We start from the raw sequence: 25,398 nt of genomic DNA, 5'->3' as shown, positions 1-25,398 counted from the left end.
CCCTCCCGACTTCAACCTGGATGTCTTCAAGTCCAACACAAACAAATTCCTGATGAACCGCCCCCTTAAGTAATGACACTTTATCAATTCTCCAATACTATTACTACACTATCCCATTGATTACTGTACACACAATAACCTTTCTCCCCGAGTGGCCCTTGGGCCTTGATAAGTGGTGACCTCGATGTAAGAAAAAAAAAAAAAAAGCGCTTGGTCCTCTTTAAGAAAGGGTTTCCGGAGCTCATCAGCTTCACTTATGGAGCCCCAGGGCTCCGTGAAGTCCACTTTCGGAAACTCTGATCTATAGTGATATGAAGTAAGATTGCACATCTACAAACAAGAATAGGCTTCTGAAATCCATACATTCGAAAATACTAGGTAAAATTCATTTGTAAGTGACAGTATTTTGAGGTTGTAGGTTCAATCCTTAGTGCAGGCGATAAGAAGAATACAATTGTAAATTATTTAAGGATTTTACCCGGTCATGGCTGACAGAACACGAGCATGCTACTCCTATGGGTGAAATAAAGGATTATGTTCAAAATAACACTCCAGATGAGAAGACTAGTCCAAATAATACAGAAAGTTAAACATCCTGTTCACTATTTAACTATAAATGCGACCTAACTAAGCCTTTCAGGTTGATTCAGGGATAATTCCACAAAATTTCACTACAGATGTTATTTCATTTCATACTGAGCATATATGGATGTTACAAAAAAAAAAAAAAAAAAAGAACTGAAGAAAACCAGACAACAAGAGGCAAAACAAGGCTAAGTAAAATGACACAAAGTACGGAAATCAAAAAATATTTTAAGCATGGGAACATAGATTCAAATTACATCAAATGCTCTTTTAGAAAGGCATGAAAACAGCTGCCCCTGTCTTCTCAGCCAGTCATCATGACAATAAACAGAGAGAGGTAAAAAAAAAAAAAAAAAAAAAAAAAGAAAGAAACCGATAAGTGTTTTGACATCATGACCTGTCCCATAATGCGTCATCCTAAAATAATTGAACAGGAGGAAAGAACAGGTTTTCCAGTGGAAATCCAGAAAGGAGATATCCGCAGATAATGTTTGAATAAAAGGCATAACGACAATAAAATCTAATATTACATGCTTTTCAGTTTGAAAGCAAAACCCAAATAAATAATAAAACATTAGACATGAAGATGCACACACACACACACACACACACACACACACACACACAGGAAAGAACTTGAATGCCTACTAGACACCATCCTCGAGTTTCTAAGGTCTCTCTGTACAGGGGTTTATCAGAACAATCTGGCATGAGGATACTTTTTCCATAGAAGTAAATCCAGACTCAATTTTTACAATCACATAGTATATTGGCCAAAATAAGATCTCAGTATGTTTACCCTACACTAGCTTAGAGAACTTAACTGACAAGCAATACAGATCTCTCTCTCTCTCTCTCTCTCTCTCTCTCTCTCTCTCTCTCTCTCTCGCCTGCCACCGTCCATCGGATACAACAACTCATCAACTCTCGTTGTAGAAGCTGACAAGCAACTTTTTTTTTTTACATAGGAGTCACCACTTATCAAGGCCCGGAGGCCACTCGAGGATAAGGGTTAATGAGTGTACAGTAGTCAATGGGATAATACCAAAGTAATCGTTAGTAGTGGAAATTTGCTAAATTGAATTACTTAAGTGGACGGTTCAACAAGAATATGTTTACATTAGACTTGAAGATGACCAAATTGAAGTCAGTTGGAAAGCAGGAAAACGGAAAAGAGTTCCACAAACGTGCAGTTCTAAGAAAAAAGCTTTGTTCATGGAATCTACGTTTAGGTTAAGGCACAGATAAAAAGGGAGGGAAATTGTTGACAGTGGTTTCAACTAGACGAGTGTTTTTCATAAAAATTTGGCAAAGATTGGAGCTCAGACAAGCACTTGCCATGAAAATAATGATAAAGCAGAAACAGGCTCGCTACGCCTCTTCTGTGGGAAAGAGGTTGCAGGGAAGAGAAAAGGGCATCCCAAATACCAGCCCTCGCTAAAGAAATGGCTTACTTTTTTCTGGCTGGTGTAATTCTTATTTTGAATAAACCTTTTTGTTGTTTGTCTTAAAGAGGTGTCTTTCTTTCTTTTTTGTTCACAAATTTATAGGAGGAAAACATAAATTCACTTTTCTAAAGATTCATCAAGACAACCTGGTATGAGGATAGTTTGACCTCCGAGTAAATCCTGATCAAATATTCAAAATCACATTTCGTATTTGTGGCCCAAATAAAATCTCCTCAGTATGGCTAACTTCCACTGGCTTTTAAAGGGAATGGCGCATATTATCTGAGAACATATGAATTACATAATGGGTTTCGTTCCCGAGTCAAACAGAAAGATTCCAGAGTTCGACACGATACACCTGAAGAAGGTTGGAGGTTACATCAGCCGAAACATTGTGTGCAAAATGAGAACAATAATCCAAATGACCGAAATAAAACACATTTGATGGCATCCTATGAAAGTTTAAGACTTTCATAAAACACCGGGTTATTTGTTATTTGTTTTCAATATTGGAATATGCTTTTCATATTAGTGATCATTATTGAACGTAAAAACACACACGCAGTAAAAAAAAAAGTAAAATACCTATTAAACACTGTCCTCAATTGTCTAAAGTTTCTTTGTACAAGAGTTTGTCAGGAAAACCTGGCATGCGGATATTTCCCCCTTCAAGTAAACCCTGACTAAATATCCAAAATAGTATTTGTGGCAGCTCAAATAAGATCTCAGTATGGATAACCCACACTGGCTTTTACAAGTAATGATGCATTTTCTCTAAATGATGCTACCTCAATTAACAACACAAAGCTTGATACTCCACCAGACTAGATGAATTATCGTCCTGAAATGCATTAAAACCAAGAGACACAAGAAAGGAATACTAGAACATATTAACATGGTCAAGTTATTTTCGCAACTTCTTTACTCAGTTTTGGAAAAATAATGAAGAAATGGAATGGCATATTCGAATATCTATGCATCTCATATAGAGATCAAGTGTGAGACCCAGGAAGGGGGCTCCTTCACTTCTGAGAACTCTGAAGTAAACTGAAATAAAGGGAGAAATATATGATATAAATAATATTGTATTCATATTTTCATATGAAGTACATCTTAACATGTGTTTGGTTTAATAATGAATGCTCATCAACTAATTCATCAGAGACAAAAATATATTCGTCAGAAAATAATGGCAAACGTTTTTGTGGTTTATGTATTTTTTTTTTATTTATTTTTTTTTTATTTTGGCGGACTGTTATCCTCATCTTCATAGTTGTTGTTTCACCACGTTTCGGCCAACTCGTCTTCTGGCTTTCTTCAGAGGATGAGTTTGCCGAAACGTGATAAAACAACAACAACTATGAAGATAATGACAACAGTCCGCAAAAAAAATGAATGCACAAATTATGATTAAAGGATTAAAAAAAAAAGAGTATACTTTTGTTTTTGTTTTTTTCCCCCTTAGAATGGAAAAGAATTTGGTATAAAACGAAATAATAATATTTAAAGATTGTGGAAACATAACAAAAAACACTGCAGTGTTCATTTGCACCTACCTCAAATAAAAGTCATTGAATTCACCCACATGTAGAATCTATCTTATGCCGCCATTTTTTATTATTTTTATTATTTATTTATATCATAATTTTTTGTGGGGTACAAAATTTGTATATTGCAATTGTGAGAAAAAGACAAGTTTTAATATTCATGATTAAAAGAAAAAAATAAGGAGGATAACTGATTGGTTTCGCCCTCACTCTACTAGATCTGGATCGAGGGATTTATTTTTAAAAAGCGAAATGAGCCCAAGAGGGAAAATATACACTTAAAATAAAGCGTGCTAATGGGAAGGAAAAAGAAAAAAGAAACAGGGAAACGCTATATATCTAAAATAAACCTACGTATGATAAATGTACAATGATAGAATCTCCTAGAGGTTAATTACATTCAAACCTAAGAGACATTCCTTCTGTTTACAAAGAGAAGGTTTCTTCAAACGAACGTGAATAGTCTCAAAAATCATCAGGTAAAAACCAGAATGAGCACAACTCAAAATGGTAAATGAGTCAATGCTGAAGTTTAGAGCACAACACAGGTTTTTAAGCAAATGATCTGTTATTGAAGACCTAGATGTGTTAATCAGAAGGTCAGTTGGTAAGTAGGTCGCATTCCTGATTCTGCTAGCTACGTGCTGTTGGGCGACTATCCAATCTTAACAACGTTCGACATATATATGTATGTATATATATATATATATATATATATATATATATATATATATATGTGTATATATATATATATATATATATATATATATATATATATATATATATATATATATATAAATGAGTGAGTTCACCAAGTTCACCAAGTAGTAAATATTTTATTATTTTGTATCTTTATTTTTTTTAATCATTTAGATCATTGAAATAGTTTTTAACGAGCTTCGGACATTCTGTAAAGCATCCTGTTCAGATAGTATTCAAAATGTAAAATATTAAAAAAATATTCAAAATGTATAAGAGCGTTTTCGCAGTCCATTTTCCATCGGAAACATGTCATCAGAATCGACTGCGAAAACATTTTAAATACATTTTAAATATTTTACATTTTGAATACTTTCTGAAGAGGACACTTCGCAGAACGTCTGAAACGTGTTAAAAACTATTTCAATGATTTAAAAAAAAAAAAACTATTACAATGATCTGAATAATTTAAAAAAATAAAAATAAAAAATACGAAATAAAATAAATTTAAAAAATACATAACAATCGTTGGTGACCTCACTCATTTAAATATACATCTTTCTCTCGTTGGAATCTCTCAACCCATTTCATATATCTCATTCAAAGACTACCGTGTTTGAATATATGGCTAAGTGGCAGTTTTAATCATTTAGAACTGCTTTAAAGCTTCACCGCTCACTCATTTTTTGGATCACCTTCTCAGCTATATTGTGAAATATATAAACAGTAAAACAAAAGTTAGGATGAATTTACTGGTGTTCAAAATCGTAAAAAAAAAAAAAACATAAGGAGGTGAGCGACGTTTGTTATGACTTGTTTCCATAGCAACCACATCACTTCAACGACTACTGTTGCTACCAACTCACTGCTCTCGAAAAGAGAAGTAACAAGTGAAACAGAAAGAATGAAAGGGAGATAATTGGGGGGAATTTTATTGAAAGCAGACGAGTGCCGTACATTGTTATTACACATGTGTATGTTATGTTTATGAGTAAAAAAAAAATAAGACTGAAATTAAACAAAGAACAACTGAATTTACTGGAAGTCTGGAAAAAATCATGGATTACAATAGAAAAATATGAGCATGAAAAGTAATATGGTTAAGCTTGAATATGGAAAAGTAAAGGACTAGGTGTTAAAACTGGAAAAGAAAAGGACAAGATATTCTAGTAAAAATATAATAAATTTATAACTTAAAATATTGCAGCATTAAGATTTTTTTTTTAATTTCATAACATTACATAATCAATCATTTTAGACTTCATAGCATTCACTCTCGGACTTCAACTTTCCATGGCATTCCTCTAAGATTTTTAATTTAACAAGTAGGTCTCACTTTGTCTGACAGGCAAGTACTACATAATCAATATCCAGCATCCATTCATGAAAATCTTTTGATAATGTTTTTAAGTAAAGGATTCGGCACAAAATTGATTTATTCTTATTTTAGCATTAAAGTTGTCACTAAATATGCAGGGAAGTGACAGTGATCAAGTTGTTAATGACATGGACTGACAACTTGAGGGTCCCAAGTTCAAATCCAGTTCGTTCTACAAAAATCACTTTCACTTAGGATGTTGTCAATCTCCTTGTGATTCCTCCTGTAAGTATCGAATGTCTTTCTAGAAAGAATTATAACTAGCAAAATATCAGGGAAACCAATGCCAACAATAGAATCTTCGGATTCATACGATATGATGATGCCTAAATGTGTTGTTAATTTTCATACAACTTTAAACATTTCTGTGCATTGCTTGAACAACCTTCACACATTCCGATACACAACCTATCTAAGAACACTGCCAGGCACATAAAGTACCCTTGTGTGAAATTTCATAAAAATCGACCCAGCCGTTTCAGAGTCTATATTGAACAAACTCGCAGATACACAAAGTTTCTTTTATACAATAGTATATATATATCATCATCATCATCATCATCAGTCCGTCCGTCTTGATGATGACTAGTCGGGGCCTCAGTGCTTTATCCTTCAGTGTTATACACTACTAGAACAATACCAATTCTAAATTCAGTAAAATAAATTCCTTGAACAAAATAGTTTTTGCACCAATTTTATGTCCCCTTGAGAAGATTAAAATCAAGATGTAATGCTACTAAACCTTTTGTCAAGAATCCTTTTTCAATTTTGATCAATTTCATGGCAAGTGCTCGTCTGAACCCTTCCCCCTTGCCAAACTTTCACAAAAAAACACGCATCTAGCTACAACAACTATTTTCCCAACTCTCTATCTGTGCCTAAGTCTGAATGCAAATTCCATGAACAAAACTTTTTCCATAGAACTACTCGCCTGTGGAACTCTGCTCCGCTAGCCTGCTATCCAGCTGACTACAATATGGTCGTCTTCAAGTCCAATGTAAACAAGTTCTTGTTGATCCGCCCTCCTTAAATAATTAATTTCTACCCCATTTCCACCACTAACTCTTTAAAAAAAATAATTTAATAACAAAATTCTAGTCAATAAAATTGATTTCCATATTTTATAAGCGAGTCGTTTGTTTCTTTTAAAGCTTGAGCAATGCTTTGCAGATATGGCTATTAACAAAAGTAAAAGTAAACTTATTTCTTCTAATAATAATAATCTACTGTTTGATCCAAATGAAATCTACACATCCAATATTATTTGAATAATGTACTTTTATATATATATATATGCTTATGTGCGTGCATGTCTTCTTCTGCAAAACTTGAGTTTGTGACAAAACAAAAAAGACAGGAATTACAACTTTTATTTAACACAAATTTGAGAGAGGATGTATCCGCTTGTTGTCGCATTATGATGGAGATGGTGTTTATTTTCGTTTTTTGGGGTTATGTGGAGAGATCGTGGTGAAAGAACCAGTTGGTCCAGAGTCCATGACAGCAAGTTGGAGAGAAAAAAGGGGGAAGAAATGAAACTCTGATGAATGAGTCTAGAAAAAAAAAAAAAAAAAAGAAAAAGAAACGGCAAACTGCGACCCCTGTTGACTCATTTTCCATTGTTGCAGAACTTGTTTGAATCACAACCAGAAACACCAGTTGAGCAAATAAAACATTTATTCAACAGCGCATATTTGTATTGGCATGAGTGTCCATATTACACACACACACACATATATATATATACTAGCAGCAAGATCCGACGTTGTTGGGGGTTGAATGATGATTAACAAATGTTTCACATTCCCATGTTTTATTGTTATTAAAATCAATGAAATTGCTCGTTTTTCAATCAAATTGATTGTCTTACTCTAGTTGAGGACCCATCACAGTGCACCAGGAGGAAGTTTCATATACCTCCCCGCAGTGATTTAGTACACATATACATTGTAGTCTACATTGCACTGTAGAGAACTTATGGTTGATTTTCTAAAATTATTTTTTATGACTTAAATAAAAGTTTAAAATGTAAAAGTCAAGTATCATACATCAACTGTGTTCTAAACAGAAAAATTCACTTCGAACGCGCCCCCGTCATATCAAAGAACCTACTGTTGATTTTATATGTCTAGCCTTATTGCTTGTGCAGTAATAATTACTTGAATTTAAGTTTCAAATGAAAACGTCAAGTATCATGGTGCAATTGTGCTTTAAACAGAAACATTCATTTCGAACGTGCCCTTGTCATATCAAAGAGCCTACTGTTGATTTTATATGTCGGGCCTTTCAGCTTGTGTAGTAATAAAACTTCTCAAATGCACTTGTGATGTTATGCTGTGTAAGGTGTTAATTTTGGTTAAAATCGCCTGTTCCTCATTTCATCGGATAGTTTGTTATTTCATAAAAATCGGTCTAGCCGTTTTCAAGTCCATAGGGAACGGATTCACAAAGTTCCTTTTATGTAATAGTAAAGATATATATATATATATATATATATATATATATATATATATATATATATATATACACTAGAACAAGTCCAATATAAACAAGTTCTTGTTAAGCCACCCCTAAATAATCCATTTCTACTCCATTTCCATCACTATAAATATGTTTGTCATGAGAGTATAGTGTTCCTGTAAAAATATGAAGAAATTACAATTCCCTACATAAATAATGTAAATTTTAAAATAAATATAAAAATGAGTATATATAAATATGGATAATAATATAAAATTAATATTATCATATATCATAAAATATATTATATATTTTATATTATGATATATTAATCTTATATTATTATTCATATTTATGTATATTTATTAAAACTTTTACTATTAAAATACATTGCAGTTAAAAAATAAAAATATTCTTTTTAAGCGTCTCCAGAGAGATTTAAAAATAGAACAGAAAAGTATTCTTTTTTTCGAGGGCTCTAGAAGGTTCCAAAGTCGAGGTGTTCCATTTTTGAAAATTCTAGAAGGTTCCACTTCACATGACTATAAATAAACGTTAATAGTGTCATAACTCCAGTTATTAAATCAGCTCTGAGAAGGAATGGTAAATTGGGGCAACCTTTGAACTATTTATGACTACGGCCAATTTCTTAGGATAAAATCCAGTCGTAAGGAATTTTCTGAAACAAGCCTCACAAAATAAATGGACACTTGGTAAATGTTGATTTTCTGATCTTATATTCTGACCAAAGTAAAAAATATATTTTCTCAAACTATTATTATTCCATGACAAAAACTAGTAACAAAGGACTTTAGTTATCTCCCTTTTTTTCTGTAAATATTTGTTTCTATTTGTTTATTTGTTCAATAAATTCCCTTTTTCTCTCTGAAACTCTTTCTTTTCTTTTCTTTTTTTTCAATATATGTTGTGTATCTACTCCTAGACATTTATCTTGCATGTAACAAAGTTGTTGTCTCGGTGAATGTCATATGCTCCTTAACTCTTAGCCTTGAGTGGCTTTCGAGTCTTGATAAGTGGTAACTCCCATGAAAAAAAAATCCATTACTAAAAACTGTTCAAAATTTAAGGCATAAAAAGAAAATGAAATTCAGAGTAACTTGTTTAATTGATGTTTATCAAATTCAAGGGAAATCAGAAATATTTGAATTTTCAAATAAGAATTGTGTGTATATTACGCTTCATAAAACCCTTTAAAATACTTCACAGAAATTGAAATTTGGTAAATATTTATTGATATAAAATACCTATCTTAAAATTGCAAATTTTAAAATTACTAAATCATAAAAAATTACTAAATTATGATAACTATATTATTTATACTAAATCATTGTCATTAAACTTTTAAATTAGTATCACAAAATTATTAATACTAAATTATTCACTGATTTAATACTGAATTATTATAACTAAATTATTCTTACTAAGCTATTATTACTAAATTATTCTTACTAAACTAATATTGTTAAATTATTCTTATGAAATTAATATTTATAATAATAATAAATTAATATTTATACTAAACTATTATAACTAACCTCAGTTGGAGTCCTAAGTAATTCACAATTATATTTTGAGTATCACCCGCACTGAGGATTGAACATTCAACCTCTAGAAGAATGTCACTTACAACTGAATTTTATTTTATACTTTATCCGTTACGCAAGAAAAACTTGCTTAATTGATGTCTATTGAATATCAATCAAATTCAATGAAGAGTTGTGTCCATATTATACTTCTTAAAAACATTTAAAATATTCCACAGAAACTGGAATTTGGACAATATGCAATTGATGTACAATTATCTATTGTTAAAATTTCACAAAACTCGAAGGTATCTTAATTTTCATGAAGGACTCACCTTTCATTGCTTTCTCTGTATAAAACTAAATTAAACTGAATATAGTCCACATTTAGATCCCTCAAGCCTTGTAGCTGTGTTTCCAAATTTATAATGATCGGTTGATTAGTTTAGGAGCAAATCTTGTACATACAAAAATATAAACATTGTTGCCGCATCTAAGCCAGTGCATCTACCGCTAGTCTCTCCCTCTTCGATAGGGTCCAAAAAAAAGGCCTCCAATCTAATAGGTTCCACTTTGTCAACTAAGCTCCAACACCTGTCCCATCGCCGCAATGTTGCATTCCTGTGTCTGTTTTACAAATATTTTAATGGAATGTGCTCTGATGAACTCATTGCACTTGTGCCCCCTTGACGTACATTTCCCCGACAAACCCACTCAGCAACAAAATTACACCCCTTTTACTATTGAGATCCCCAAATGCCAGAAACCTTTCTACTTTAATAGTTTCTTCCTTCTGCCTGCTTCTCTGAAATGTAATGTAAACAAACATCTTGTTCATCTTCCCGAAGCATGGTGACAAATAGTAACCCCTTACACCCAAGTGGCGATATGACTTTTTTGAGGTGAACGTAAGTAAGAAAAAACATATTTAACTTTATGGCAATTAAGCTACACAGAATATTCCGCGTTTCATCCATGTTAGGATTCGTCAGGCTTATGCAAAGAGTTGTGGTTGTCTCGAGTTTTTATATACACACATTCTATTGAGTTTTTAGTTAGCCAATCAGCTTTCTAATTTCCACTACTCCCTTCCTAATCAGCCAATGGGCAGGCACCTACAGGACAAAGGCCCAGTTGACCTGACGAATCCTAGCATAGATGAAACCCGGAATATTCTGTGTAGCTTAATTGCTATATATATTTTTATAACTTACTACATAGCTCTACATATGTATTGAGCACTGTTGAAGTAAATACGTAAAGGTTACGCATAAAATTATACTTTCATATATTAATTTATGTGATTAAATTAAGTAGCTATATATATATATATATATATCTTTATTTTCTGTGAAACGTCCAATAGAAATTAATGTTTAACTCCAAAGTATACAAATCCAGAAGAACTTCACTTACAACTGAATTTTACCAAATACTTTATTCGTACAGGTTCTTGCAGACAAACCTCATTAACAAAATTCAGAAACATGGGTCCGATTATCTGACATAATAAGATAAGTCTAAAATTAAGCTGTTGTTGTCTTCTTTCTTTAATGTGTGAACATTTTCCATCTACCAGTAGAGAGAAATGTTTCCAGACTAATAGACCTGGGAAGTTGAAACTTGAAGGAGCCGAGCATAGATCAATGGGTGACATAAAAATGTTATCCATGGAATTGTTGATAAAATTTACAATCCTTTCTTCAATCCAACCATATTTGGTACAAATAAACTTCATTCTATGCCTGACTTGTCCACCAGGTTTTAGTCATGAATGTCCAACAATTTTTGTTTTATTGTCATGCAATGTTAAACACATCTGGATACAATGTGCAAAAAAAAAATCACACGTTTGCCCTTGAGAGTGCTGAAGTATGTTTTTTTTTTTTTTTTTTTTCAAATATTAAAAAACGATTTTATTAATATGTACGCCATGTTTAAAGTATTAATGATTATAAATGAAACTATGGTCTATTCTCAACTGAAGTGAAATTTTTTTTAATGTTTTCAAAAGTGACAAATTAAACCAATAAAATGCCATCGATGGAATTGTTAATAAAATTCATAATCCCTTCTGCAATCCAACCATATTTAGTACAAGTAAACTTCATTCTATGCCTGGCATGCCCACCACACTTTAATCATGAATGCCCAACAGTCTTTGTTTTATTGATAAGCTCTAGTTGTGTGCGTTTCTATTGCAAGCACATCTGAATATAACATACAAAATTGTCAATAACTGACACACTTCTCTTTTGATATTGCTCTGATTTGGGCTGTGATCGCTTTTTTGTAGTGCAGGTATAATTTAGGGATTAGTGTGATGGACATTATCTTTAAGATAATCAGACAGATAAAAATTGAGGTTAACGCCTAATAAGTGTGAAGCCCATTCAAGATAACACCTTCCACTGATAATGAGATCACTAAAGTGTCCCTCCATATCATTGAATACTAATAAAACAAAAACTGTTGGACATTCATAGCTGAAACTTGGTGGACAAACCAGGTATAGCTTGAAATTGATTTGTATGGTTGAATTGCAGAAAAGATTGTGAATTATTATCGATTCTGTGGGTTGTATTTATTTTGGGTCAGCCAGTATTTACCATCAAAACAACAATACCAGACAAGGGGAGGAGAAAATAGATTTTTTTTTCACTAAGGCCATAGAAGTAATTTTCTTTTGTAACCATTTGTATCAAATTGTATTGAATTATTTATTGGTGTTGCTTCAGTAAACCTTTCAGGAGCATCACATAGATTGCCACATACCTGCCCACTCCACCATGTGTTGCGCTTATTTGGACGATAAAAATCTTTTACATAAGTGTTAGATTGAATGTTTACTGCTCGACATTTGAGATAATAAATTGGGTGGATGGGTTTCCAGTAAGATTTATGTTTTATATAAAAAGAAATATTCATATATGTGTAAACAAATATTTGCCTTTGTTGATGAACTCCTGATAAATTGGCAGCTTATTAATTTCATTTAGAGTTGTGAATTTTTTAGATAAGAACTGATTGTTTATATAACTTGTTTTGATTGGACTATTGTTCTCATCTTGAGTTTTATTTGTGAAAAGTTTGGGTCGGATTGGCCTTCGATCGTGCTTAATTGTTGTTTGAAAAAGAAAAGAGAAAAGTTACTGGTTTCTGAAGATATTTTTGTATTCTTTAAGTTAATCTGTATTTTATGATTATTGTTTCGTATTTGTGAACAATTGATTGACAAAGAGGAGGCAACTCTAATAAAGATTGACAGGGCGGTTAAAGGCTAATCCAACCAAAACATGGCATAAATAACACTTAAAATGAGAACAATAGTCTGACCAATACAAGTAATATAAGCAATCATTTAGTATTTTCATAAATATCACTAACTAGCAGGAGTACCCGTAATGATGGGATTATAATACCGAAACAATCATGAACCCTTTAAGAAACCAAAATATGGGATTGCAATCAAATACTGGTGAAAATCGGGTCCAGATTTTGGAAGCATGTAAAAATTTATCTGTGATTTCAATTTCATTAAAATTAACAGTTTTTAGTGATCTCATCATCAGCATCATCATCATCAGGAGGTGTTATCATGAATGAGCTTCGCATTCATTAGACCCTAACCCCCCTCCCCCCTCCCCCGATTTTTATCTGTCTGATTATCTTTATCCTTGGGCTACGATGGTATTTTTACACTCATTGCCTACGATGGGTGTGAATTCTTTCGCATCACATAAAATCAAGTCTAGGGTCTTTGAAAAAAATTTTTTTTATCAAAAATCAATACAAACATTCATACATGGGTTTCATTCACTGATTAATGCAGTTAGGGCAAAGAAGAATTCTATAGTCCTTGAAGACACCATTGTTGCAATTGTTTGTAATAGAAAACTAGGTGTTAAAAAATTAACAGCCGGCATAGCCTAAGGGTTAAAGATAATGTCTATCACAATAATCCCTAAATTATATCAGCACTAAAAAAAGCGATCACAGCCCAAATCAGAGTAATGTCCAAAGAAAACCGTGTCAGAGTTATTGACAATTTTGTATGTTATATCCAGATGTGCTTGCAATAGAAACGCGCACAACTAGAGCTTATCAATAAAACAAAGACTGTTGGGCATTCATGATTAAAGTATGGTGGGCAAGTCAGGCATAGAATGAAGTTTATTTGTACTAAATATGGTTGGATTGCAGAAAGGATTATGAATTTTATTAACAATTCCATGGGTGGCATTTTATTGGTTTTCATTTCAGTTTTAGTGTGAACCATTTTATAAGAAAGTGCTGTTGTACTGGAAGGGCCACTAAGAAAAACACGGATATGAGTTAAAAAAGGTAAAATATATTGAAACAAAAAACAGCTTATTCAAAGAGCAACTGTTGTAATAATTACTGGCAAGATGGCAGACTATGAACGCACACTGGCCACGCCTAAAATTTTTAACTCAGTTAATTTATACAATTCAGAAGCGTTCATACCTTGTGCATTGGCAGAGTCCCCACAACAAAAAAAAACAAATATGCATAAAACTATGTAATTTACTCAATTATACATCACTCTAAGATCATCTAGATTAAACGTTAAGCTTCATTAATGTTAAAATTTCCCTTAATTTTGGACCAAATATATTGATCGTCAGCAACAAAAATATTCTTTGCATATTGCAGAATACAATCTATTTTACAGCTAAAAAATAGTGAGTTCCATTAGGTACAATAATAGAAGTCCGTGTCAAGTAGCAACTACTGATAAGTGAGTTGACAACAGTTAAGTGTTTGCATTCCAAGTCGCTTCAACTCTTTAACCAGTTTTGTTCTAAAATATGCGTGACGCATAATTACGTGTTCAAACCACATCAAAACATGTTATTAAACCCCAATGATTCTATTAACTGCTGCTACTAAGAGATGATTGCAAAGCAAAGAAAAACACAGAGAGACATCACTGTCCACTAAGCAACAACTTGTTGTCGAAATATTTGAGACCATAATTAACCAAGCTCTAGTCCATTACCTTACAAATGCTAAACTTCAATATGGATTTAAGCAAGCCCGTCAGTTAGAAGGAAGTTTAGCATCTATGAGTTGGTGCACTAGTGCCTGATTAATGAAAGGCTCAAAGATTTTGGCAAAGAAAGGGAGGAGGCTAATGGGGCAATAATTGAGTGGGTCAGTTCTTTCAGAATTCTTGAAAACTGGTACCACAGAAGCGATTTTCCAGCAGTCCGGAAAGTTAAATTCAATCAGACACTTATGAATACTTTGGAGAGAACTGGGGCAACTTCAGTGGAGCATTTTTTTAATAGTATAGTCTGGCAGCGATAAGATCCAGTCCACACATCTTCAAGGTGTCTAGATTTTTATGACATCGTGAATGTGGGAATGCATGAGTTTTGAATCATTGAGTGTGGCTTTTGTCTGCAAATTGAAATTGGGAGGGTTAGGGTTTGTTAAGTCTAAAGGGGGTTGGAGGCAAACTGTCATGCAAGCAGGTTAGCCTTTTCGGTTGTCATGCAAACAACCTTAAGGTTGTTGGACAGTGGGGAAATTGTTGATTGGCTATTATTTACTACACTGTTATAAATTTTACAGCAATCATGAGTTCCTGATTTCTGCAACTCAATGTATTTTCTGGTGACTTCTTGCAAGACTACGACTAGAAATATTTTCTTATGGTTTAGATTCAAAGAATTAATCCATTGTGGTGCTACAAACTCCACCTTTGGTTTCAAAAGACACTCAAAATGCTATCATAAAAGAATCTGAATCACAAACAACATAACAACGGTTCAACCATTAAGATTCAGAAGATCAAAAACAAATCCCTGAAAAAAAATGACAAAAGAAATTTCAGTAAATAATTTGAGTCTTTTCTTTCAGCTGTTCATGTAGAAAACACAAACTATTTTTTAAATGATTTCATTACAACATATTAGAGAAATAGTTATTGTTAACAAATGTATTGGGTGACACGTTTCTCAATTTTTTTAGATAAGGTTTGGTTATTCATATTATTTGGAATCTTCGGTCTACTGTTCTCATCTTGAGTATCATTCTCACAACATTTCAGTCGTCCAAATTCCCGAGTTCAGCAGAAACATTCCAGAGTTTGACAAAATACACCTGAAAAAGGTCGGAGCTTACATTGAACAAAACATTGTGAGAATGACACTCAAGATGAGAAAAATAGTCTGAAGATTCGAAATAATATGTTTGGGTAATTCGTAGAAACTGCAACTTTGAAAGAAAATGGCTGCTAAGTTCAAATTTTATGTAAACACTGAAAGAGATCCGATACATGAATTATAAACATGATTGTTCGTAAGGAAAGTTTGTTTCAATCAAAAGAAAAATTTTTCAAATTAAATGACTGAACACCAATCTATGGTCCTTCCTTGTCAAACTTTCACAAAAACACTTGACTATCTACAACCACTATAAACGATTTCTCTTCTCTCTATCTGTGCCTAAATCTAAACATATATTTCATGAACAAAGTTTTTTTCCCCAGAACTGCCCGCCTGTGGAACACTGTTCCGCTTCCTGGTTGAATACAACATAGTAGCCTTCAAGTCCAATGTAAACAAGTTTTTGTTCAGCCATCCCCATGAATAATCAAATTCGACCCAGTTTACACCATTAACAATTACTATACTACCAACTTACATTCATTAACCCTTATCCTCAAGTGGGCTTCGTGCCTTGATAGGTGGTGGCTCCCAAGTAAAAAAAAAAACAAATAAAATATTAAAAATAATAACAATTCAAATGTGCATGGTAAATTAGAATTTCACACCTCCAAGAATTGGCAATCCATTGAATCATTTCAAAATTGTTAGTCAGCTTCATGACAAGTTGGAATCTTATTATTTCTTCAGTCCACATGAAATCATTGTCATAAATATCATTCACAAAACTTGTTGGACACATTCTAAGAATTTGGCAGCCATTTTCTTTCTAGGTTGCTGTATCGACACATTACTAAGGTATTTGCTATTTATCGCTGTATGGAGATGAGACTTCATAACTGTTAATGGTAAGATATTAAATAAACATATTTAGAAGTAATTCAGTGTAGGGAAACATGGTTTCATGCCTTTCAGGGCAATGCTAAAAATAGTTTTCTGATATCTTTTCTGTTTGAATAATAGTCTACCTCCTCTACATCACCTTTTCCTGGTGTCAAGAAAATCTATCCGCCCATCCAAGGCCAAGCTTTGTCACCATTTTTTTTCTTTTTCTGTATATCCTGAAGGGTAGATTGGCTGTGCACCATTTATCCTGGTTTGATCGACTTGTTTACGACTTTTTATGGCTAAAGTTCACATTTTATATCCTGAGTAGATGTGCACACATGGTTGAACCACCATGGTTAGGTGGGCGATGGAAACAATTTTCAAACGTTGACTGTCAATTTAAATTACAGGAAAAAACATTTGGAAAGGTTTTGTCTGCCATTTTTTTTTCTTTTTTTAATCAAAATTTGACAGGGTTTTTTTTTTTTTTATGCATTGAATTCAATCCCTAACGGCAAAATAAATTTACTCACAAACATTTTTAACATTTTAAATTTTCTCACAGGAATTGCATTATTTTATATATATATATATATATATATATATATATATATATATATATATATATATAAAGGAACAAACTGTATTATGTATTCATCAACGTTTCGTCTTTATTTCGAGAATTCCTCTGGATGAATGAGATTAAGAAACAAAAAATACCGGTAAAAAATATTTGAAAATGTTTCACGTGCACAGTGTGATGTAGTTCTATTGCAGAAAAAAGACGTTGGAAATTCAAAAAGAAGGGAGGGGGCGCTGTTAAAGCGAGGGAAATTTTAGTGACGTCATATAGTCGTTAATGTAACTTTAAAAATATGAACGCAGTTAATATTCTTACTGGATAAAAGATATATCTGTTGAAATTCAAATATAGGTTTGTAACACTCATTTCATTTCTGTTACAATGTCTTACAACACATAATACGGTTTGTTCCTTTTTATTTCTCTATTTTGTCAGAATACTATTTCCATTATTTTCATCATATATATATATATAAGAAATCGCTTCAAACAAGGCAGGAAGACACTTGATGTAAAGAATTAGCAAGATAAAAATGATTATTGAAAAGACCAACGCTTAAAAGTATAAGAAAAACAGTCAGTAGGAAAAGAGTTCCGCAATCATGCAGTTCTTGGAAAGAACAGTAAGTTAATGAAGACCACTAAACCAAGGAGTCAAACCAGCTGGAACAAAAGAAGCAGAAAACAGATCAGACAATACTAATAATATCATAATAGTATTTATATAAAAGACTGAGACTAGCAACATTGTATCTGTAAGAAATAAGTTGGAGAGAAGAAGAATGGAAAGAACCAATCAAATTACAAATACATTTCTACAATTTATCAAGAACCCTCAAATGAGACAAAGATTCAACAGCTCAAATAAGACAAAGAGTCAACAGCTCAAATGAGACAAAGATTCAACCGCTCAAATGAGACAAAGATTCAACAGCTCAAATGAGACAAAGATTCAACAGCTCAACTGAGACAAAGATTCAACAGCTCAAATGAGACAAAAATTCAACAGCTCAAATGAGACAAAGATTCAACAGCTCAAATAAGACAAAGATTCAACAGCTCAAATGAGACAAAGATTCAACAGCTCAAATGAGACAAAGATTCAACAGCTCAAATATGACAACAATACTCCATACATGGCTTGATAGTAGATATGAAGAGATAGAGAATGGCATCAAGTGTGAGAAAATGTTTGTCGCGAGATATCGACTTTATCGGATGTAGAGAGAGCAATAGATCTAAACTCCAAGAGTTGATTTCTCAAGAGCAGATATTAGGGACATGCATTATTTTACTCTTATTCACCCCAAACAAAGCAAATTGCCATGGACATAAAGGACAACTATTTGGAACCATCTCTATAGGGGAATATGTAGGAAGTTGAGAAGCAAGATATTTGTTCACATTACATTTAAATTTCAACATGTTAATACAGCCAGGAAAACGGAGGGAAATCCAAAGTATAGCAGTTCAAGGGAAGAAACTATTAGAGTAGAAGGCTTTCCAGCATCTAGTTATCTCTACAGTGAAGGGGTGGGATTTTGTTGCTTGTCAGGAGTATTTACATCAAGGGACACAAGTATTACGGGTTCGTCATAGCATATTATATTAAAGTACTTTTAAAACAGCAACAAGGATGCAACATTGTTTCATTTTTTCATTATTTTGAAGGTTTATTACATTGTAGTAGGCTGCACGGCGTCGCCTGATCATAAGATACGCTTAAATATGATAATTTAATTCATGCAAATTATGTATTTATTATTATAGGAACAATTCTCTATCAATTATTATATTAAACCTAAGATATAGTAGGGAAATCAAAACTATATATATATATATGACTTGGGTGCCATCAGCTAGAATCAAAACTAAAACATACAACTCTCCACCCTCATTTCTTAACCTCTGAGCCATGCCCATACACATATACGAGGTGCCTTCAATAAGTTTCCAGACTTTTTCATAAGGGCATTTTTATTGTTAGTACACTCATGAAACTCTAGTCACCTTCGAAGTAATCTCCTCCGGCTGCAATGCATTTATTGTACCAGTCCTACGACTTCTGGAAGGTCCCATGGAAGTCCTCTTGTGTAACCGTATCAATGACCCTCATCATAGCTTCTTTCATTTCAATTGTCTCATAGGTTTTTCCTTGAGCTTAGTGAATAATCAAAAGTCACAGAGACCAAGGTTTGGACTATGGGGAAGGTGAGAAACTGCCTTAATACCCATCTTGGTCAAATTGTCTGTGACAAGAATGGAGTTGTGGACTGGTCCATTGTCTTAGTGGAAATGCCACTGACCCGATTTGAAGGTTGCTGGCCTTTTCTGACAGAATCTCTTCCTGAACTTCCTTCAAACATAGTATTCCTTGTTGATGCCAGGTGGGGGTCAGAGCATTGATGATGTAAAGATAGAAGCTTGGTTTTAGATGCATTAAAAGTAACTAGCCACCTCTTTCCTCATTGTACCATATGTTAAAGATCAGAGGAGAGAGAATCAGAGAGAACTAATTCATTTACGGTCTTTGAAGTCTTGCCATAGATGGTAGTGCCATCAGCATAAAAGTTTGTCTCAAGCTCTACTTTGGACCCAGCAAACCACTCACTCACTGATTTTCCTTTGCGGACAGAAACCACACTAGATGATCTGAAAATCACCCCTTCTCAGGTACATGATATCATAAAAAAAATCTGGACACTTCAAAAGCATGTGGACCTGATCTCATCCTTGCTGTACTATTAAAAAAATGCTCTGCTGAGGTTGCTCCAGTGCTTTCCAAACTTTTCAACAAATGCCTTAACGAATCTTGCTTCCCTGGCTGTTGGAAATCTGCTTCTATGGTACCAGTTTACAAGTTCTGGTGAAATTATCGCCCCATAAGCCTCCTCCAACTTTTCGACAAAATATTTGAGTCCATAATCAATCAAGCTATAGTCCACTACCTTACAGTTTCTAAACTTCTGTCTGACCATCAATATGGATTTAGGCAAGTCCATTCTACTGCAGATATCCTTACTGTAATCTCTGAACGTATATACCATGCACTGGATAAGACAGGGGAGGAGAGGGTAGTAGTCTTAGATATATCTAAGACTTTTGACACTGTATGGCACAATGACCTTCCTATGAAAATCAGATCCTATGGTATTACTGGACGAATACTTAACATAATTAAATCCTTCTTAAATAAGAGAAGAATGCAGATTGTCCTCGATGGACATATGTGAAAACAATATGATATAAAAGCGGGTGTACCTCAGGGGTCGATCCTCGGACCTTTATTATTCCTGATATTCATAAATGATCTCCCTGATAAAATAGTCTATGAGATGGATATATTTGCTAATAACACCACACTCTATAAAAGGCACAAGGGGAAACGAATGAACACATTCCCAAGGCAATGGCAGAAACCCTAGAGGAAGATCTCCAATCTGTAGTTGAATGGGGACAAAAATGGATGGTAACGTTCAATGCTGCCAAGATTAAGCTTTTTTCTTTTAATAATTACAAGAAACCTTCTCATCAACCAATAATAGCCATGGCTAAAGATACATTACCTGAAAGTACTTCATTCAAACTCCTGAGCTTAATGTTCATAGAGAATATGAGTTGGAACCGATACATCAAGGGCATTGCTGCGGCTGCTGTGAGGAAGGTGGGCTCTCTCTACCGTGCTAGAAAGTTACTTATGCCTGAAAGTATCCTGTACCTCTACAAGACCACCATTCGCCCATGTATGGAGCATTGTTGTCACATTTGGGCTGGTGCATCTGTGCTGGTCTCTCATTCCTGGACAGGGTTCAAAAGAGAGAAATGTTACATCTCTCAGCCTGAATTACAAGTATTTTAATAGTGGATGCTTCGACAAACTATAAGCCCTTGTGTGCTCTTGATGTAAATACACCCGACAAACCCAACAAGCAACAAAATCCCACCCCTACACAGTAAAGATCCTTAGCTGTAAGAAAGCCTTCTACTCCAATAGTTTCTTCACTAGGACTGCTAGACTTTGAAATTACCTTCTGGGCTCCTGCTTCCCCAACTGTACTGCCATGTGAACAGACATCTTGCTGCTCAACTCCCTACATAGTATCCCTGCAACTTATGTCCCTAATAGTAACCCCTACATTGAAATGGCACTTTGCCTTGTTTGGGGTGAAAATATAATAAAAAGAAACATAATTAATGAATCTTTTGATGGGGGTTTTGCTTCTAGGGCAATTGCTCTTGACATATTAAACACACAAAGGTCTACTTCATAAGATTTCCAGCTATTCCATAAAAAGAAAATGACCTCTCAATTATCAAATTCTTTCTCTCTTATAGGTTTATAAGAGTAGTCGTTAATGGACGGAAGTCAGAAGCTCATAGTATCAATGCTGGCATTCGTCAGGGTTCCATCTTGGGCCAAACTCTCTTCTTGATCTTCATCAATGATCTTCCAAATCACATCGTTATTTCCATGGCAGGTGCTCGTCTGAACTCCAATCTCTGGTCCCCCCCTCGCCAATCTTTCATGAAAAACACCCGTCTAGCTGAATCCACTGTGAAAAATTTCCCCCACTCTTTATCTGTGCCTAAATCAAAACATGGATTCCATGAACAAAGCTCCTTTCTTAGAACTGCACGCCTGTGGAACTCTGTTCCATCTGCCTGCTTCCCACCTGACTACAACTTGGATGTCTTCAAGTCCAACATTAACAAATTCCTAATGAACTGCCCTCGTAAGTAAACACTTCATTAAATCTCCACACTAACGTACTGTACTTGCAATAACCCTTATCCTTGAGTGGCTTCCGGGCCTTGATAAGTGGTGACCACCGTGTAAAAAAAAAAAAAAAAAAAAAATCCGTACATCATTCGTAGACATTTATGCTGATGGCACTACCATTCATGGCAACCCTTCAAAGGCCACAATAATCTTTCTTGCTTCTCTCTTCTGACCTTGATTATGTGGTGCAATGGGGAAAAAAGGCGGCTGGTTTATTTTAATGTATCTAAAACCAAACTTCTCTTTCCATCATCAATGCTCCCACCCTCATCTGGCCCAAATTGAAATGAATGACTCTCATCTTGGGAAATCTCCATGTTTTGACAAACTTCTGGACTGACCCTCAATCCTGATCTGAAATTGCCAAAATTACTAGAAAAATAGTTGGATCGTTCTACCGCTCCAGTAGATATCTTACTGCTGATGCAATCCTCTACCTGTATAAGAGCCAAGTACATCCTAGAATGGAGTAATATTGCTAGATCTGGACAGGAGCTGCTCAGGGCACCTTATCCTGCCTTGTCCAAATTCCAAACCAGCTTTGAAACCTAATAGGTGAAATACCTTTTCTCTTCCCTACAACTTCTTACCTACAAAAGAAACATTGCAAGTCCGTCTCTATTGTCATGCTTGTCTGAGTTCCAATCTATGCTTCCCCTTTGCCAAGTTTTTATAAAAAACACTCGACTAGTTACAATCACTATCAACAATTTCCCCCCCCCTCTCTAGCTGTACCTAAATCTAAACATAAATACCATGAACTATGCCTCTTTCCTATAACTGCTTGCCTGTGGAAGTCCATTCCGCTGGCCTGCTTTCCAGCTGACTACAATATGGTTATATTCAAGCCTAATGTAAACAAGTTCTTGTTGATTCGGCTCCTTATATAATCAAACTATACCAAACTTCCATCGCTAACAATTACTATGCTGTTGTTCCAGTGACCACCATACACTTATTAACCTTTATTCTTGAGTGACCCTTGGGCCTTAATAAGTGGTTAGTCACTTATAAAGAAAAAAGGGAGGGGCCTAAACCCCTTTTACTGAGGAGCATAACTCCGACCTGAAATTCATTTATCACAAAGAGAGATTACTCTGAATGTAGATATAAGAACATTTTCATAAAAAAGGAAAAAAAAAAAAATGAAGCGCTTACTTTGTAATATTCTTCTTCTCGTTGTTCCAATTGTTCCTTGCTAAGTCTATAATCCCATGCTGGTCTTTTAGGAATGTCCAACACAGATCCAGGTTGATATATATCGTTGAGGTCAACTTCATATTCTTCCTGAAATATTGAACGATAAGATTTTAACAAACAAGATTTTAACAAACAAGATTTTAACAAACAAGATTTTAACAAACAAAATTTTAACAAACAAGATTTTAACAAACAAGATTTTAACAAACAAAATTTTAACAAACAAGATTTTAACAAACAAGATTTTAACAAACAAAATTTTAACAAACAAGATTCAGAAAATTAGTGATAGAGTAAAAAATGATTAGCAATGTTTTTTTTTCTAGAAGAAAAGAAACAGGCTGCTTGTCAAGCGGCCTTTTGCAAGAAGGTAAAGGGTTGTGTTTAGAGTGGTGGGGTTTTATAGTCATCTTAGTAATTTGCATATGTGGATACCGACCTGTTTGAAAATATGAGATACTAGCAGGCGGGCAAATACCAGCAGTTGAGCAAAAATATTGCCTCAATTTACCTTTTTTATGTATTTTCGTTAATACATATTTAACTGTTACTGTGTTGTTCCTTGTCAATTATTCAAATACTAGCACCACAACAATTGTTACCAATATATATTAGTGATTTTGAAAAGAAAAGAATGACTTGGGTACCATCAGCAAGAATTAAAACCAGAACATATAACTCTCCAGCCTCTGAGATAACTCAGAGGCTAAGAGATTTGTCCATACAAATAAAAATAGTTTTAAAAAATAACATTGTTTAGTTCATGATTGTAGATTTGTGTATACAAACAGGTTCAGTCGACTACTTCTGTCAAGGTCAACTGTTATGTTTGCAATTTTGACTTTTTAAAAGCAAGTTTTTATGGCTAAAAACCAAATCGAAAGTATGCTGTAGGTCCAAATACCCTATATATTAAATTTCAAGTCTGTAGACAAAATATTCAGAGAGGAGTTTGGTAGAGACTTTTCACACACACACACTGACAATGTCACTTTTATATATACATAGTGATATATAAACATTTCCATATGCAAGGACGTTTTTATCGTAAATTCTATGCAATTATGCAGAATGTAGAAACTATGCATAAAGAAAATTCAGCATAATAGTGAAATGAAATAAATTATCTAATAAGAAAACATAAAAATGAATAATTAATTAATAACTGTTCATTTTTCAAAGGAATACGTAAATTGGTTAATCTTCCTGTAGTCGTTCGCATATCTATGACTGAGTATATTAAGAAGTTTATTTTAATAATTTTTAGATAGAAAAAGTAGGCTTTTAATATCAATGTCAGAGCAAAAAAAAATCAACTTTATATAAATGATAAGAGCAGAAAAGACAGAAAAAAATATTGTGGATGTGAGCAGAGGTGAAAGAGATTCATGACTTTGGAAGTGTGGTCCCAGAAATTGAAAAATTCTTTATAGCAAAATGAGGTGTCAATGACGCTTTGAAATTTGGGAGGAAATTTCAAAGCGTCCTTGACACCTCATTTTGCTGAAAACAAGTTCCTCCCAAATTTCAAAGGGTCATTGACACTTTATTTTGTTACAAAGAATTTTTCAGTTTCTTATAAGATCTTGCAAATAATTAATGATGATATGTTTCTGAATTTTTGACATGAAGATTGATATTCAAACTACAATTCTTATCTTGAGTGTTATTCACACATTTCAGCCAATGTAACCTCCAACCTTCTTCAGGTGTATATAAGTGGTTAGAAATCATTTTATACATTACGTCTAATTCAGAAGCAAGTTCTCAAACAGTTGTGCGTGGATTGGTTTTGACTAAGGTACTTAATTGATCGTTGTCAACATCCGATGACCAACCATTACACTCATCTTTAAGAGTGTCATCGCTGCCACGGAATTTCTTAAACCACTATTGTACTGTGCATTCAGTAGTGGTTCCTGGACCAAACACTTTATTGATATCGCAAGCTGTTTCAGCAGCTTTTCAGCCTAGCTTGAATTAAAATAAGAAAATTGTATGAATTTGCTTTTTTTCATCTTGTATTCAACGTTCTGAAAAGAAGACGTAATTGTTTTAAAATGATTGTAATTAAACGATTAGATAGAGCGGAAAACTCTCATTAAAATGATATACAATGTAAAGGTATTATAACAAAAACTTGTTTGAAA

At 33.7% G+C, this 25,398-nt stretch overlaps 1 protein-coding gene across 1 annotated transcript in view; it reads right to left on the bottom strand.

Moving 5' to 3' along the window:
- LOC145248359 (guanine nucleotide-binding protein-like 1) overlaps positions 1-25,398 on the bottom strand; it is a 342,841-nt gene that overhangs the window by 219,329 nt on the left and 98,114 nt on the right. Inside the window, exon 4 of the mRNA XM_080110280.1 lies at positions 23,207-23,335. Coding sequence (XP_079966406.1) covers positions 23,207-23,335 — 129 coding nt within the window. The remainder of the gene's footprint in view (positions 1-23,206; positions 23,336-25,398) is intronic.

Source organism: Euprymna scolopes, chromosome 26, assembly GCF_053919585.1.
Source record: "Euprymna scolopes isolate OS-2025 chromosome 26, ASM5391958v1, whole genome shotgun sequence".
Lineage (NCBI taxonomy): Eukaryota > Metazoa > Mollusca > Cephalopoda > Sepiida > Sepiolidae > Euprymna > Euprymna scolopes.
The sequence above is the reverse complement of the archived record's forward strand: the minus strand, read 5'-3'. Positions and strand labels throughout refer to the sequence as shown.